Here is a 16,451-nt window from a genome sequence, read left to right on the forward strand (position 1 = left end):
GGTAAATACTTAAACGCCTTAGTCCAAGCTGATCTATTTTTACTGCTGTTGGGTATTTAATGGACTTATTTCACAAATTGTTTTGTTTTTTTTTTTTTTTTTAAACAATTAAATGGCAAATCTGCAATAGGAGGGCATAAACTGTCAGGAGAAAAATCTTAGACTGAGGTTTTTATATGTTAATGACTAAAGGCCTGAACATGGGGATAACTGAGAGTCTTTACTGGTTAAGAGGGAACTTGAAGGCTGTGATCACTCCAAACCTCACAGGAGCAGCTTCAGTGGGATCTCTGCATTAGGCAGGACTTGGCCTCACACTTGAAAGTCTGTAGACACCATAACTGAAATAGCTGGGAAAAGATGCTGCTTTTGTTCTTGGCTCTAGAAACCTCCCTCCCTCCCTCCCTCCCTTGAGCTCTCCTGTCTTGGTCTCATTCTTAAATAACAACTTAAAACATATGAATATTGGCAGCGTGCAGGATTGCTATCCGTGCCAAGGCTGTGACAGGTACTATAACGGTCCTCAAGCCTTGTTCAGGTAAGCCAAAAAGGGCATGTCCCAGTTTGCGTCTCACAGGCTACCTCCTGAAGCAAGGTCTTGATAGCAAGGCTGTGGTAGTACCTTGTGTCAGCAACAACATATCGGTTTTTGGCAAGTGCACACAGCAGAAATGGCACCTTCCACAGTACATAAAAGCATCAATTTGCTCTGTCGATAGTGAACTGCAAGGTCAAGTAAGGTTTTGTTGTTGTGTTTTAAAAGTTGTAATTAAACACTGTTGTGGCTTCCCCTCTCCAATGACTTCAGACTGCACTGGTGCTGGGATGCAAAGCATTTGAGTGCAACTGAACACTAAGACTTGAACTCTGAAGCATATTCAAAATGCTATGTAAGAGATGCAGGCATTTGCCTTCTCACTTTTGCTCCTAAAATCAAGTGCTCCTGATTCCTCCTTAACAGTCTGATCTGCCCTCGGTCTCCCAGGGAAATGAAATCAAATGACCACTTGTCAAAACAGCCATTTCAGCAAGTTACATCCTGAAGATGTAGCCACTTGAAAACTTGCATCCAGAAACTCAAACTATTGCCTCTTTCATGGTGATATTTTTATAGGCTTTCCATTCTTATCATACTGATAAACAAGCATTTTGATGCAGTGCGAGTTGGCTGGGGAAATCCAAGGGCTGCTTGTTATGGAAAAGTTATGGTTTGTATAGAATTGCACAGGTTGCTTCTGACACTTAAAGAAGGCTTTCAGCGTGGCAGCTGCCATTGTGCGAAATCTTTTGCTAATAAAACAGTAGAGGAAGAAATTAATTGCAGTGTTCAGCAGCGCGAGCATATTGGCGATGTCCGACACAATATGGACCACCCAGCTGTTGTTTATAGGTGATACGTAGAGGTGATACAATATCATGATTACTCTCGGTGCCCAAAGTATGGCAAAAATAGAAGTTATAGTAAACAAGATGGCTGTTGTTTTCCCTGTGGAGTACCCTCGCAGTCGGAAATGGCTCTTTCGACGCAGCTTGTACACGATGATGGAATTCAGGATGAAGAAGATGGAGCAGGGCACCAAGTAAACGGTGAAGCAGTGGATCCAGATGAGGACGTGATGCATTGATGTGCTTATGTAGTCTTCAATCCAGATGTTAGGCCACCAGTAGTAGGGGATGCTGGTCAAAAAGCAGGTGATGTAGACACTTACAATGACTTTTCGAGTACGAGCAGGGTAGGAGACTGTGTGATACTTCAGCGGATGGCACACAGCTATATACCTATCGATTGTTAGTGGAACCGTAATCCAAATGGAGGTGTGGATAGAAGAGAACTCCAAGACCTCAATTATTTTGTCCAGTACCTGAGGCATCTGTTTGTTTAAGATGAAGTCTTCCATGAGGAAGTCAACAAAGACAATGAAGAACAGAACCAGGATGTCAGCAGCAGCTAAAGCTAGAAGGTAGTTATAGGAGGACTTCTGCCTGCGAGCCACGAGCTGGGAAAGGATGATAACTGTCAAGATGTTTGCTGTGGAAACAGAAACACAGAGTTAGGCAGTTAAGACATAACACTACCTTTCCTGAGCACTTGCTTGGAGCAGTAGCTCTGTTCAATCACCTATCAACATGGCCACCTTTAATGAAGTACAAGAAACCAAAAGGAAAGCACTACGGTTGGGTCCTTCAGAGAAGCTGTTGCAATGAGGAGCACGTGGCCCTGCTCCCAGCTGTGGGACACACTGACAGTGTACTGGCAGACTGGTCTGAGAGACACAGGAATGTGGGACCCCAGGCATGGGGTTAGGTGGTATCCAACATCCCTTGGCTAGCTCCTTGGAGCAGATGTAGAGTCATAGTGCTAGCTCTGTTGCTGCTCTCTGGGGAGCCCGGCTGCTGCTGTGGGCATGACAGCAGCATTGTGAGCAGGGGCTGCTGAGGCCCCTGCCTGTGCACTGCAAGGAAGGGCAGCAGGAGAAAGGAACTGGTATCTCTCACACACACTCTTATTTCCCCACTTGCTTTTTTCACTTTTTCACTGTTTAAATTGACAGATGAGAAGGATGGGGTGGGCTGTGGAGAGAGACACTTTGTTCCTCATCCTAGCTCATGGTGCTTCCCTGTTCTGGTTTAGAACTCCATCTAGAAAGAGCTGAAAAGCCACCTGGATTAGGTGATTCTTCCTTGACTGAGTGGGAACCTAATCTAGAGAGGGACTATCGGGGAAACACGTCCTTGGGTCTCCTGAGAGCTGGAGGTGTGTTACAGCACACAAAGTTTTCAGCTCTGCCCAGGATGAGTCTCCCATAATTGTCATCTCTTACAGGCAGGCTCTGAAGAAGCTTCTCCCTTCCCACCACTGAAACAGTCTGTTCCACAGACCTGCTTGCTTATCCAGAGCTGTTCTTTAGAAGTCCTTCAACTGGAAGGCATTTTTCCTCTGGAGTGATACAGCTGAGTCTTTAAGGAAACGCTGCTGGTCACTTCAGACATGATGGATGTTCTAATTCAGGCTAAGTATAAACATCCTTGAGTTTCCTGAAAAGGCATCTGCTTGCAACTTTCTGGCCACAGTACAGACCCATCACCTAAACCATGCCTAGATGTATTGCATGACACTGAATAGTGTCACTTGCAGTGAAGCAAGTGTCCTATCTCTGCTGTTTCACTGTCTGGTTTGCTTCAGTCTTCTAAAGCTGTGATATGTTTTGGTGTCTGCTTGAAACGGGTGCTGTAAGGGATGTTCTAGGCAGGACACAGTCCTACAGCCCCTGGCCGGGCAGAGCTGCTCACCATGGCTGCAAACAGTGCTTGCAGTCCTTGAGAGCTTTCCTGGAGCACCAAGTTGTAGCTGAACTTTAACCACTTGCTCACATTTAATAGAACTTACTGTGTAGTCTTGAACAGGGAAAAAAAATCCTATTATTACTAGTGGTATGGCTGGAACAAGACAGGTGAAACTGTTCCCATCAGAAGTTTGTATCATTTGCCTACAATACCTGAAGTAGTGCTTAAAAATCAGGGCTCTGGTTTACTGCACTAGAGACTGCCAAATGTTTGTATTTGACATTTTCATAAGCGTTCTACAAATCACCTCTTCTGTGAATTCAGTGCTTCAAACGTTTCTGTCAGCTTTGATGGATTTCCCAAAACAAATCAACAATAACTATAAGGATTCTTTTAAATCGGAGAGAAAGGAAGTTGCTGACGTTAAGGTAATGATGACCTAGGACATACGTCCTACAACTGAAAATGCTCATTCTTTTTCAAGTGTTGGCACTGGAGAAAACCTGTGCCTTCATAAGTGCCTTCAAAGCCTGTTGTCTGGGTGCAGACTTCTGCCACCAGGGAAATGAACTGCGGCAGAGTGAATGATACTGAGTAATAGCCCTCACAGGTGTCACCTGCTTTTGTATTAACTTCATATATTAATTTTGTAACTTGGAACAAAACTAAATGAAACATGACAATCAACTGACTCCTTCCCTGAATACAAAAATAAGCATGAACTTTCCAACAACATAGTCTCAAATCGCCTTCAGGGTAATTTTTTCCCAGTTCTGCCCTCAATTAACATGAATGCAAAACTGCATTGATTTCTGCTCAGAGCAGGTGTGGGAGATGGGGGGCAATACAGCTAGAACTGCTGTGTCATTTTTCACTTACTTGCTTATGAAATGCGTCTGTTATGCCTGCTGCTGTGCTATAGAGGTACAGTGAGTGATGTACTGTCAAGGAAATCCTCAAGCTGGAATGTTTATCTTGACTCTGCAGCAAATGTTGGTTTTGGCCAGCCAGGCTGAGTGGCTTGGATTCACAATTACTGGATGTGACCCACAGGGTTCATCTTCTCTTTAAATCCTCTGGATATGACTCACTCCAGTGGCAGCAGCTGAAGCCAGTGTGCAGCAAGGGGAATGCTTGAGGACACTGGTCACTGCTGGTAACACTGGCCTGCCTGTTGGAGGGTATCCTGCAGGGATGCTGAAGTCGTACCATGTCCAGGCACAGCAGCCTTGCTCCCCACCCCTTCTGCCCATTGTGGGGATCCTGCTGTTTGGTTCTAACCCCACTCTTACTTTCCTACAGGAGTAGATTTATGAGCAGTCCTTTCCTGTGTACCCCCTCTCCCTGTCTTTCTCAGGGTTCCCAGCAATAGCAATAATAGCATGTACTGAAATGCAAGTTATTCACTTACTGCCAGCGAGCTTTGCTTGATGAGCCGGATTAGAAAATTGATCTGACAAAGTACATGCCATTTTTCTGCAAGGGTTACAGTATCTTGTATTGGAAATGCTTTCTCTGGGATCACATTAGGGCTTTTTCTGGCTGGATTATATGAAATATCGTAATATCATTTACTTTATGAAAGCAGACATACACTGGGGTGCAGCAGAAAGTTGCCAATATCACAGTGCCTTAGCACAGGGCTTGGGACTGTTTTTCCTGCTGCATGATGTATAGGGAAAGGGAAGATGAGCTATGGACAAGTCTCAGTCCTTCACCCATTTTCTAGCCAGTGTCCTCACTGGTGTGTCCTCAAACACTGCCTAAAGCTCAGTGAAATGGGTGGGAACAACACTGCATGAATAACGGTGTCCTTGTGCTAGCACCTTGGTGACTCCTGGGTGCATACTCAGTAACCCACAAGCTCTCTTGTAGGCAAAAATTTACTCCAGGTGAAAGGTGATGAAAGAGTATTTGCAGCCAGATCTTAACTTAATTTACCCTAATTCTTGCACTGATATTGTAGTCAGTGATAAAGACTATGATAGAGACTGCGATGGCGATATAAAAGTGTCTTGTCCCTACTGTAACTGGGGAGATGCAGCTACTGGATAGGTCAGTGCTCCTAAATTGTCCTGCGTGGTATACTGCACATTTCTTGCAGTGTTTTTTCTAGATACGAAGTAGTTAAGATCATCTGAATTTAAAAGACATTGATCACTGTGCTGGGAGTTGATTAGGGGATGATAGATGGGAATTTCTGCCACTGTCGCTTGCTGCAGTGCAGCATTCTGAATTTATAAGCATGTGGTTGAGACCCAGGGCTTGATTAGGGACTAGACGGCTGAAGCCTTGAGATGTCACTAGCAGATGATGAGAAGTAACTGTAACAATGCCACTCTCAAGTCTTTCCCTTCAGACATTGAGACACAACATCAGAATGTCTCTTGACACCCAAACACAATTGGTCCACACTGCTCAAAATACAGCAACCTTCTAACCCAGGCGGGCTTCGTCACGGGATACTTGCATCTCTGACATCTCCTCTGACTCATCTTCTGAGTACAAACTGTAGCACTGAAATTCATGCCACTGGGGATCCTATGTATCTGAGAGGGGTCATCCTTTAGGAGGAACCCTTGTTCTCATGTGGATTTAGGTCTGCTTCCCATACCAATGCCATTCTGCCTTGCCTGCAGACCCCAGTCAATCTTCTGTGCCTCTTCAAAGCACTGCCTGTGACCTAAAGGCACAGTTTTTTCTCCACCTTCTTGTTTTATGGATTATAGTCATAGCTCAAATGCAGGCGATTTGCGGCGCTACTTCCACTGACTATTATCACAGTGTGTGAGCTTAAGCAGGAGCAATTGTATTTGTCTAAAGAAGAAACAGGCAGGTTTCTGGGCTTTGGTGGTGGGTTTTTTTATTGAGAGAGCATTTTGCATGTACACAGCAGCCTGTGCAGTGAAATAGCCTTTACAACACAAGTGGTAGCACCGCTGAGTTGGGAATAAGGCCTGCTGTGTGGTGCAGTAGTTCAGCATCATAAACCACCTAAATGAAGTAGCCGTGAGTGTCGCTTACTGAGTGTGATAAACATTAGGTCACTGACTATAATGGACACCTTTACCGAATGCAGTTGTTGCTAGGATCCCTACAAATTATTGTGCAGGGCATGAAACTACTCTGCAGGCCTTGTGTTAGTCACCTGACTGGCATGGAGAGATGGTTACAAACAGTATAAAACTTAAATTGGTATAGAAAACATGTTTGTAACACCTCCTCCTTAGATTTAGAAACTCTGAGTCCAATAGGCTGAAAGTATATGGTGAAAAAACGTGATGTCTTGGCTAGATGGAAATAGATTATTTCCTCTAAACTAGGAAGTAATGTTATTAAGATGTAAACAGGTACAGTGTCCAGCAGCCAAATCTGACCATGGTTATGAAGATAGTCACTTGCCAATAGCTGCCAGATTGGAGATGAGGATGGTATTCAGCACTCACTCTGTGTGTGGGCTCTCTGGAGAAGATGATGACAATGTCAGATTTCTGACGGAAGCTACACAACAGAACTGTTAAGAAAATAAAATGCTGTGGTAACAGAAACGTGTTTACTACTGATGTTGGCTATAGCTGGTTATGTGGTCTTTTAAAATGACCCCTGGATGCTGTCTGCCCCTGAAGAAGACAGGGTAGTTACATGTTTTCCTCATACAACTGGTATTGGCCAAACTCAACACTACAGCATACAGGGACAGACCCTGTGAATGCTGCCTGCCCATGGCTAATGTAATTTGTTTCTCTCTTTTATTATTGTATTCTGAGATCCTTCCTTAAACCACTGTGAAGTGTAAAGAGATACTTTACAGACTATAATTAGTGCAATACAATTCTGTCCTTCCCTGAGAGTTCCTGTGAGGATTGACTTATAAAATAAATTGATTTATTTGTTGTTCAATTGTCTGAGTGCGCTGAATGGCACGGACCTGCTCGCCCTCAGGGGAGGGGAGAGCCCTCAGCCCCTTCTGCTGGTGCCTGCATCACTTCCCAGGGGATGGAGAGGGGTCTAAGATGGAAAATGATCATCACAAAAGCTACTGTAGGGGCACGGATGCAGGACTGCCACTGGAGGAGGTTTTGAATGTTGCTGGAAGGCTCTCATGTGGTTTGTGCTTAGAAATCACATGCACAGGGACAGACTGTGCCAGTTTTGATGGTGGGAGTGAACCTGAAGGTAGAGGATGATCAAGCTCCTGCCCAGATGCCAGAGGAAACACGGCATGGCCTTGCACTTACAAGTCACGAGTGAATCAAAGAGTTAGTGTCAGAGGCCAGATTCTGATGAGGAAGTCTGGCCCCCAGGGCTGTTTTTCTCACTGACAGCTTTAGCTGAGGTGGCTCTGAGGAAGGATGCAGTGAATGGGGTACTCTGCTCCATAGCTGGCACTAGCTGTCAGTGGGTCATGGAGGCCAGAGAAGGATTTTAATCCAGCCAAAAGCACTTCCTCTCTATTGGAGGGCACAGATGTGGTAATGGTATGGAGATGCCAATGGTGGGTATGCACTTTGAGCCTTGCCAACCACTCTGGTTTAAGTGCAGTAACTTGTCTGGCAGACAAGTGTAATTACATTGTGCTGCTTTTGGCTTTCCTAGTCCATTGGAGTAGGTTTTTTTCCCTAATGATTATAAAATAGGGCTATTTCTGCAATATTAGAATGGCCCAGAGGATCCCTAGGCTAGGATGTGGGGAGGTCCAGTACATGCTCACTGATGACACATGTGAATGTGACAGGGATCTGGTTCTTGCCATCTTCACCCTCCTTATCCACCTGTCCTGAGCAGTGCAGAAAGCCTCTAATGACTCTTGGACGTTCTCCCCCTCCTTGAAGCCTTTCTTAAAGGCACTTGCACCAGGACAAAAATGTTTAATACTCCCATCTCACAGTCTAGTGTTGCATCTTGCCACCATAGCAGTAAAGCTTTCTCATGAAATTTGTGCTGGGAGGAGGAAAAAGCGATCTGCAAAATGATGGTTATCCATGTAACATATCTGGAAAGAAGGAAATTTTCAAGGCAATTCGGGTAACTCATTTGGCAGGTGTCTGTGGCTTCTAAATGTAGGCTGTCAGTAAAGTTTAAGAGATCTCAAGCTGAGTAACTTGAGCTCAAAGATGGCATTATACCCTTCTGATACCAAACACCAAAGCATTAAGGCAGGTGCCAAAGGTATTTGATGGCATGACTAGGACGGAGGGAGGACATGATTTCATAAGGGCACCAGCATGAATTCTTTACTGAACATGAATAATTAAGAGGATTTTACTTCTGATTGAGGTTTTACTAAAAAAACCCCAGTCTTTATGTCTTCCTAAAGCATTAGCTAATGCAATAGGAGCTCATGCTTGCAAACCCCATGGCCAAGCTTTCTCAGAGACTCTGCCAATTTTACACAATATGCAGGAAATTACAAGCTATGTAAAATCATCACAGTTTGGCTTTATTTCCCCCACACAGAATACACTGCATCCATACTAGATAGATCACTCTTTGGCGTGCTAGTCTGGACATTGAGGAAAACACACACCTGGAATGAACAAATGTTTGTGAAATGTCCTAGTCTGATGTAAGTGACAGGTAATTTGTCTTGAAACCAAAGGCAACCTCTAGTGCACCTGTCCATAGAGTCAATGCACCGTATGATTGAAAAGATGGAGAAGTTAAATGACTCTATTCCAGGAACTCTCAGTTTCAGGTGGTAGAAAAGAACAATTTCAGTGAAAAACGTGTTCAGTGTTTCATAGGCAGGCTTCTCTCCTCTTCCATCTACAAAGGCATAAAACTCCTTGTAGTCATCTTCTGTACTGCTAATTCTGGTCCTGCTTGGTTGCCTCTACTCCATTTCCTCTGCACAACCATACTGGTGCCCTGGGTGGGAACCCAATACCGTCTTCTCCCATCAGGTCACCCCTAGAACAGCACCAACAGCACTCCAGACACTAGGGTTTAGGATGCTTACATACATATGTATCTTTACATTGCAGAATAAAAATGGAATTGTGTGCAAGGCCTCCTATGCTCAAGAGGTTAATTGTGGCTTTACTTCCTTTTCTGGTGTCTCAAAGTTAATGGGGAAAGAGACTAAAGGCTCAAAAAGACCACCTGAAACAGAAGGTAAAAGGCCAGGGACTGTTTTGCCCTTGGCATGAGAAAGCAGAGAGCACATCACGTCAGGACAGATATCTCCATGTTGTTTGGTGCCTATAGCAAATTGTTTTGATGTATGCGGATGAAGGCCTTCTCCTGCTGGCTTGTTTCTGCTGATTCACCCCCATTTTACAGAAGGGAGCACAAAGAGGAGGAGGAGGAGGACAGAACTAAGGGATTGGATGAAGAACAGCAGGGTATTAGACTGCCTAGTGCTACTGAATGCTTGACTTCTTAACGACTGGGGGCTCCGCATTACCCACCTACCGTGAAAACTGGCTGTGCTCTCTCTTTTGCGTCGTCATTTCAAGGAAAAATCTCCTTTGGAGTTTTTCCTTCCCAATCCATTTTAGCAGCCTGCCATGTAAGGTTGTGCACTTCATAGTCTACTGAGCCTCCCAAATATTGCACCTCGTTATCATTACAGCCCTGACAGTGCTGTTTCCTACTGATGTGGCAGAAGAAAACCAAAGTTAGCAGTTGTACTCTGTAGTGGCATTCAGAGATGCGCAATCAAGTCCTCTTCTGCATTAGCGCGGATTCAGCCACACTCTGCCATTCAGGATGCAAGGTTTTAGTGGCCACAGTCTCCAGACATAGTGACCAAACTAAATCACTCCCATCTGTCGCCGGTTCTATGCAGAGACACTGTAATGAAACTGTTCTTTTTCCTAATGATTCTTCTTTCCTTAAAGAAAAAGCATTCATTTTACAATAGGAAATCACTCATTTTAAGCATGTTAGCAGGAGTTTTGTTTCCCTCTGTCCACTAGTGCTACTGCAATGTGCTGTAGTGCCCTACAGTTGCTCCGACAGCTGAGCTAAAGTTCTGCCAGTTTATTTGCCCTCCTTTAAGCAGGATGCAATGTACTGGCTTTGTGTCCAGTTCAGATTTTAAGTCAGAGAAAGTGTGGCCTTTAAAAGGGGTGTTGAATTAGGCCTCAGGAGTGTTCAGTTCTTATTCATTATATGAACTCTATCTAATGAGCAACAGCTAAAGATTGCTGTTTTTTCAAGGTCATAACTCTGCTTGTAACAATTCTCCCACTCATATTTTCAGATCTTCCTCTAGCACTTCTATTGTTCAGGTGTTCTTTTATGAAAAAGGCTATTTATTCAGGTGTTGGAAATGCTCTCTTTAATCAGAAGCCTCTACTGTGATTGCAGAAGAATATACGAGGCAGTAGATGGCAGGAATCCAAAACAGGTCAGACACACTTCTGCACTGCTGTGTGCTCTATGCACACCTACCTTCTGCCTGCTTTGGTATTTATTGGGTATTACATGCCATGTGAGTCATCAACAAACATTGCTACCTGTCCTCCTTCCTACTCGTGGTACTAACCAGGTCATGGCTATAAGCACAGAGATGGCACTGTTCTTCAGGTCTCATTCCCCCTACACCGTGGCAGCGGAGGTAGCACAGCTGGGTTGTTGCATGGTGGTGGTCTCTTAGATCAGGGATGCACAGCCCACCAGCACTACCTGCCTTGCCAGGATGATGATCCTGGCTTGCATTCCTTCCGAGTAGCCTCCTTATTCCACACTGCATCTGGGGAGAAGCCTGCAGAAGGACCAGTTCTCCACTGTTTCAGTTTGCCTGTGACTGTACTGTGGTTTGCATGGGCACAGTACAAATGTTACGCTCCTGAGTGTCAATCCAACACCCTAGGGAGCATCTGGCTTGCTGTGCGAGGACACCCAGTCTGCTGGGGGAAGGTCCATAATGTTGTACCTATCTTTTGACAGTGTGTTATAAAGGCCAGGCACCCTGCTGAGCTTACTTCCTTTAGGTCAGGGCTACAGCTTCTCTTCCACTGCGTGGAGGCCACTGAGTACGCTCTGTGCATGGCTGGGCTTTGAATGATACAGGTTGTCCCCACCTCCACAACACCTTGTTCAGCAGCAGGTCTGACATGAGAGCTATCTGCTTACAACCAAGTGTGTCCAGCCTGCTTTCCCAAGCTTGCAATCCTGAATTTGCATTTAGATGGGACCAGTTTTAAGCACAAAGAAAAGTGTTTGTGCACTTTCAAAGTTTGGAGTGGTACTTCCCTGGGACATTGGTTTGTAACCTCCCGGAGATGCTGTAAGGATGCCGGCCGGGTATGTCTGTACTTTGTGTCGCTGGGGTGTGATGACCCCTGAAGCAGAGCTGCTCCCCAGGTAGGCAACTGACCAGGGAGCAAAGTGGAACCAGCGATCACACAGTAAGAAAGCCAGATTTTACTCTCCCTCTCCAGGAGGAAAACCCTGGAAAGAAGGGAAAGGCCAGGCCCCAGTGTGGGAAATGCTGCCACTTTGTCCTTTCTGCAGCAATACACTACACCCCTGACAGGGAAGGTGACTGCATGGAAGGCAACTCTTGCTGCTGCACCTTCTAACAAAGCAGGAATCAGGGTCTAAGCCAGGTGCCTGCAACAAGCACTGCTGCTTCTCTCCTTGACCTTCCTGGCCATGTTCAGAGGCACAGCCATAGCAGGAGCTCTTTGGTATAACTGCTTTGTGCACCTCTCGCTAGCAAAGGGATGGACTAAGAGTTGGTAGCTGTTGCTGTTTCCTTTCTCACCTTACCAGCCCCCTTCTAGATTGAATCAAAGCACTTTCTTCTCTCCCCCACATCCCACAACACCTCTTCTCTGGCATTTTCTCTCACTAAAGCAAGAAACATTTCCATTAAGCCTTCCTGCAGCCCCGCTCTTGCCTCCTGGCTAACTGGAGGTGCTTCAGAAGTTGTCTCTGAGTGACAGTCAAAGAGAGTGCAGGGATGGTAGAAGAGGGGCTGCAGAACAGCTCTGTAAACTATACCATTTCCCCCACAAGTGGGAGTATGACCCCAGTTCCAGTGCTACTGCCTCGCTCTGCTCCCCACGCTTGCACCAGCAGCTTCTCCCTGTCCCACACAGCCTGCTTCTGGCAGCAGGACTAGACACCTGTGGGACACCTTTGCACATCTGCACTCAGAACAAGTGTGAGAAAACAGTTTCTGTCTCACCAGTATCTGCTTAGAGGAAAAGAGATCTCCCATCCCTGCTGATCAGGAGGCAGAATCACCTCTGCCAGACTGTACCTGCAGTACAGTACCAGACCACCTGGGGACACAGTACCTGCTGCAGCAGGGTCTGCTTGCACTGGTGCCTCTGTGGTTGCCCCTCTCTGCAGGGCACAGCTTGGAACTTGCCTCTGTGTGCCACAGCCAGAGGAGGGGTGAAGGAGTTCACTTTGTGCTCTCTTGTCTCTGCCCTTCTCAGACTTTCTGGTGCCTGGTTGAACAGCGAGGGAGAAAAAGTCGCTGCTGAGAACAGGATCTGCTGAGATGCCTGGGTTACGCAAGGGAGGGGAAAGGATGCTTTCTCTGCATGCACAATCAGGTCTGGCATCACTTGGCCTCAAAGTGGAGTTGTTGAGTTAGTGAAATTTCCTTCAGACACTAGAGCAGGAAAGGCAGAAACAGTTAACTGGTTTCTCTTCTCATCAGTCTGTCATCAAGATTTGTGGCAAGGAGTAAACCGTTTGCATTTCAGCAAAACACTGCACTACTGCTGTATTTGAGAACAGATCCTAGACACTGTTTCTCTTAAATTCTTGGCACCACACAAAGCTAACTGCTCTGATCCCATAGACTCCAGGATTCTTTTTCTACAGGTAGTAAGTGTGCTACCTTTACAATTTTCTAATGTCAGAAAACCGAAAAGCAGCTTCAAATTAAAACATGAAAAGCTCTTTTTAGCACTGCTCTCACCCTGTAACATATCCTCAATGAAGCTTGGCTATTTGAGTCTTCCCTTAACATATCCAGCTTGTTCTCATCTCTGTGCAGTCTTCACATGAGAATCATAAATTTCTCATGCACTCAGCACACTGTACATGTGCAGTGTTTTCAGGTGTTAGTGCCAACATTATCCTCAGATAATGTGCACTGAACAAGCTGACACATTCATACCTGATGTGAGTACACTGAACCCAGCATTGTTTCACCACCAAATGCTTTGGTCAGTTCTGTTAAGTACTACTACCACTGGTGCCACTGCTCTAATCAACTGACGCCCGATTCACCAAGAAATGCACGTCACCATTGCTAATGTGGATTGTACACCAATTTTAACCATGTTCTTAAAGTAACAGCATTAGGTCTGTAAGTACAATGCAGTATCCCTAGGGAGCTGGTGCAAGTATGTGCTGAACACTCATTAAGTGATCTTTCTTGTCTGTGCACGTAAGGCTTTCCCCCTTTCAGAGACATACAAAGGCAAGTTTAGCTACAGACTGCTTCATAACAACTTCTTCACCTGATAATCTTGAGAGGGTCTTGGTCAGTTCCTAGGGGACAGGTGTTGAAACACAGCTTGTCATTACTGTGGACATCGAAGGCATTAATAAATAAGAGGAAACTACCTCCTTACCCCTGCTGGCTGGGTCCCTTCAGGTCAGAGCTGATACTCATCAATACTGTGGAGCAGAGACACTTGCTTATGCCCTACATCCTCTGTGGGGAAATACAGGACTTAACTTCCCAGTTTTGTGAAGTATTAGTCTGAACTATTAGCCAATCTTCAAATTTTAATTATAAGCCAGGGAGGCATAAAAAACCCCAAACCAAACAAAACCCCACCACAAAGAACATCATTTCATGCAGGTACCTGCTATGGTAGGCTGCTCTTCATGTCTGATTAGATTTTTTTTCTACGAATTAATTGCTTGAAGAAGGAATTTAGGTGAACAAAACATTTAGAAATTGTAGACTCCTGAATGTCACTGCTGCTTGTCATTTTACACAGCGATTTAAATGTGTAGCTGTACATAGACACAACCAAACTCTTGTATTGCACCCTTAAAATACCGATTCACCCTGGTGCATCACATTGCTCTAACTTTTCCCCGACTCATTCTGCCTGTCCTTGGTATCGCTGTAGGGCACTCTGAGGCTGGAGATGTTAAGCGAGGGAGCAAGCCATGACGTTTGCCCACCCAAGCTGTGCTGGGCTGGCAGCTCTGCCTATTGAAGCCCAGTCTTTTAACTGCAGAAGTGGTGCTGCACGAGCAGTTCCCTGTGCTCCTATGTGCCAAGGTGTCTCACTGACAGCCTCAGACAGTCCCCTCCGGGAGGTGAAACCTGCTCATTCCCTTGTCTCAGCTGACACACTGATGCTGATGTGATGCTCATGTGGCATCTGCACATTCTGAGCTGTGGATACGTGCATGCTGGCAACAGTGCCTCACAGGTATTCACACCCAAGCCTGAAACATCCTTTCCTTCCCCATTTGGGGTCTCTCTTGCTTTTCTCATCTCTAGTATCTCTATATCATCTTTGTCCCCTTTCTAAGTAGGAGATTTCACTGAGGGTTATGCAGGCTGGAGGCTGGTGCCTGTGAGCTGGGACTTTCTTCTGAGCCCTGTACCTGCACTTGGGGATCTCAATGTCAGTATTGCCATTGCCCTTGCAGGGCACTGACCCCAAAACCGGACTTTCTAGGTACTGTCCTGCTCCACCAGCTGTAGACACAGGCTCCTGAATAAGACAAAACTGTCAGCTAACCTCTTGATAGCATGCTCCTTCCCCAGCCTAGTTCCTCACTGGTGGCATGCTGCTCCTAAAGCCAACCCTGCCCCAGATTTGCACTACAAAACCTCCTCAGCTGCATTTCTCATTACAGCCAGCCCGGCCCGCGATCGACAGGGGACAGACCCGGCTGTCCCCGCACCGGCTCTGCCTTCACATCTCCGGACCGATAACGGCCGGAACTCCACGGCAGGCTGAGACTTTGCATGTCAAGTTCAAAGTCAGAGCGCCCGAGGCCGGGTGGGGAAGCGGCTGCAGCGGTGCGAGGGCAGGCGGGGACAAACCCCGGCGAGCCCCCGAGACGCAGGACAGCGCCGTGTCGGGCGGCGAAGGCGCTAAGGAACACGCGCGCTCAGCCCCGCCGCAGGGCGCCCATCCCGCGCCGCGCCGCGCCGCAGGCAGCCGGGCAGAGGACGCTCAGGCGGGCGCCACCGGCAGCTCTGCGGGAGGCGCTCCCGGGGCAGCCCGGGCACGGCGGCGCGTCCCCGGCCGGCACTCACCCGGCAGCCCGAGGCACAGCAGCAGGCTGTAGTAGACGACAGGTGCGTACCCCAGGCCGCAGCCATAGCGGTGGTGCGCCAGGAGGGAGCCGTTGTGCAGGTGGATGTGGTTGTGCTCCATGGACCCGCTCTCCCCGCGGCCGCGCTGCCGGCGCCCGCTCCGCCGCACGGGCCGCCCCTCGCGCGCTCAGCGGCGGCGAGCTCAGCGCGGGGCGGGGCGGGGCGGGCAGCCCCCGCCTCACACCGCCCTGGCTGCCGCCGCCTCAGCGCGGCCTTCCCCCGCGGCTGTTCCTGCCTCAGCCCAGCGCCGGTCCCGACTGAGGGCAGCCCCGCCGCCGCTCGAGTGATGGAGTCTGGGACCTCCGGCCCGGCAGAGGCAGGTCTGGGGCCGAGGAGGAGGAGGGGTGGCCCGGCGGAGCTGCCGGAGGGCACCCTGCCTCGGGGCTGCACCTTGGCTCCCCCGGGACGCTCCTTCCCCTGCCCGGGGCAGCCCGGGGGTGCCCGGCTCTGAGCCGCGCTGCCGCCCCGGCTGTGGGAGTGAGCCTCCCCGGGTGCGGCCGGCCCCTCGGCGACGAGCAGCGAGCGGATCCCCCGAGCTGGCGCTCAAGTCAGTAGGGTAGGGAGAGAGGCGGGCAGGGTTTGTCAGCGGTGCGGAGCCGTCTGACAGCCCGGGTTGCGCTTCCAAACGGGCTGTGAAGGAAGTAGTAAATCCGGAAAAGAGCATTTATAGCCGCAAAACTGAACCGCAAACCTGGGGTTAATTACACTGTCCCTCTTCTCCCCAGAGAGACACGGCCAGCAGTGAAATACACCGTGCTCCCCCCCCCCCGCCCCCAGGAACCACAGGTGTGTGTGCCGTTCGTGTGAGGTAAAGCAGAAGGGAAATCAGGATGTCTAAAATCGTTTCCACCTTTTCCTTAGCACTTGGCATATTTCAGTACATAGTCCTGTGTGTAAT

At 47.6% G+C, this 16,451-nt stretch overlaps 1 protein-coding gene across 1 annotated transcript; it reads right to left on the reverse strand.

Annotated features, from left to right (window-relative positions):
• Positions 1-1,094: 1,094 nt before the first annotated feature.
• Positions 1,095-15,614, reverse strand: GPR139 (G protein-coupled receptor 139). Its single transcript, XM_065684265.1, has 2 exons — positions 15,494-15,614; positions 1,095-2,029 (listed from the first exon to the last, which is right to left on the reverse strand). The coding sequence occupies exons 1-2, from the start codon at positions 15,612-15,614 to the stop codon at positions 1,095-1,097; spliced, it is 1,056 nt and encodes a 351-aa protein (XP_065540337.1).
• Positions 15,615-16,451: the final 837 nt, after the last annotated feature.

The sequence above is a fragment of the Lathamus discolor genome, chromosome 6 (assembly GCF_037157495.1).
Source record: "Lathamus discolor isolate bLatDis1 chromosome 6, bLatDis1.hap1, whole genome shotgun sequence".
NCBI lineage: Eukaryota > Metazoa > Chordata > Aves > Psittaciformes > Psittacidae > Lathamus > Lathamus discolor.

Coding starts and splice junctions, on each gene's coding strand:
- GPR139 (XM_065684265.1), bottom strand. CDS start 15,614: ATGGAGCACAACCACATCCACCTGCACAACGGCTCCCTCCTGGCGCAC. Junction 2,030..15,493: donor GCTGTGCCTCGGGCTGCCGG/GTGAGTGCCGGC, acceptor CTGTTTCCACAG/CAAACATCTTGACAGTTATC.